The sequence below is a fragment of the Pteropus vampyrus genome, unplaced genomic scaffold, assembly GCF_000151845.1.
Source record: "Pteropus vampyrus isolate Shadow unplaced genomic scaffold, Pvam_2.0 Scaffold18, whole genome shotgun sequence".
Lineage (NCBI taxonomy): Eukaryota > Metazoa > Chordata > Mammalia > Chiroptera > Pteropodidae > Pteropus > Pteropus vampyrus.
In genome coordinates, this window is record NW_011888799.1 from 11,768,722 (window position 1) to 11,769,619 (window position 898).

General features: G+C 51.2%; 1 protein-coding gene across 1 annotated transcript in view; it reads right to left on the bottom strand.

The window, feature by feature from the left end:
* Nucleotides 1–725, bottom strand: part of DEFB114 (defensin beta 114) — a 9,038-nt gene extending 8,313 nt beyond the window's left edge. The window contains exon 1 of the mRNA XM_023527692.1: nt 716–725. Coding sequence (XP_023383460.1) covers nt 716–725 — 10 coding nt within the window. The remainder of the gene's footprint in view (nt 1–715) is intronic.
* Between the last annotated feature and the right edge of the window lie 173 nt (nt 726–898).

Here is an 898-nt window from a genome sequence, read left to right on the forward strand (position 1 = left end):
TTGTCTTCCCATTTTGGCTGTGTTTCCATGTCTGTCTTTCCATGTCTTAAGTTTCCCGGTCATATTAGCGTGGATTTGTGTGGTAGGTGTCCAGTGGCCCAGTCCTGAGAGGGGTTCAGTTGCAGGCCAAATGTAGTCCAAGCGTCTGCCCCTCTGGGGCCACCTGTTAAGATTCATTAAGCAATCCACAGATACTGCGTTTTTAGTTGCCTCCAAAGGCCACACCAGAAACCAAGGCCAGCTGCCGCCTGTGTGAGTCTAGGTGCTGCTCAGCAAGGAGCTCCAGACTCGCTGAGGATGTACTTGGATGTGGCTTGGGTGGAGCCACGAGCTGGGGGAGGTGCGTTTCAGGGAACCCTCTGGGTGGAGCAACCTCTGTTACCCAGTTTGATGACTTCTCTGTTAAAGCAGTGTTGTGTCTGTCACACTGGGAAGAGGGGAGACTCAACAGGAAACAATGGATACTGCAGGCATTTCTGTACAGAGTGAATCTCACCTCAGCCTTCACTCTGACAACTCAGTGCTCCCCTGTAAGTCCCTGGTGCCCCTGCACGCAGCCAAAGTCACTGGTGCTCAGAGTGGGTTGGTCCGTCACCACAGAAGTTCACTTGCAGATGTGGCCCCTTTAAGGGGCATCTGCAGCTGCCACAACTATGGCCTCTGTCCCACTCAGCCACTTGGGACGGGGCAGCCTCACGTCCTTGTCTCAACCTACCTGTTGCCATTGCAGGGTGATTTCTTGGATTTCTCGAATTTCTCCCTAGTTGTATGGCTTGTTCCTTTAGATTCCAGGTAATTTTTCCTTGCTGTTTGCTCCTTGTTTCCATCACAACTTTGATTTGGTCACCAGAAGGATGAACAGACCCTCTATCATCTATGTCATTTTTATTCCCACTCC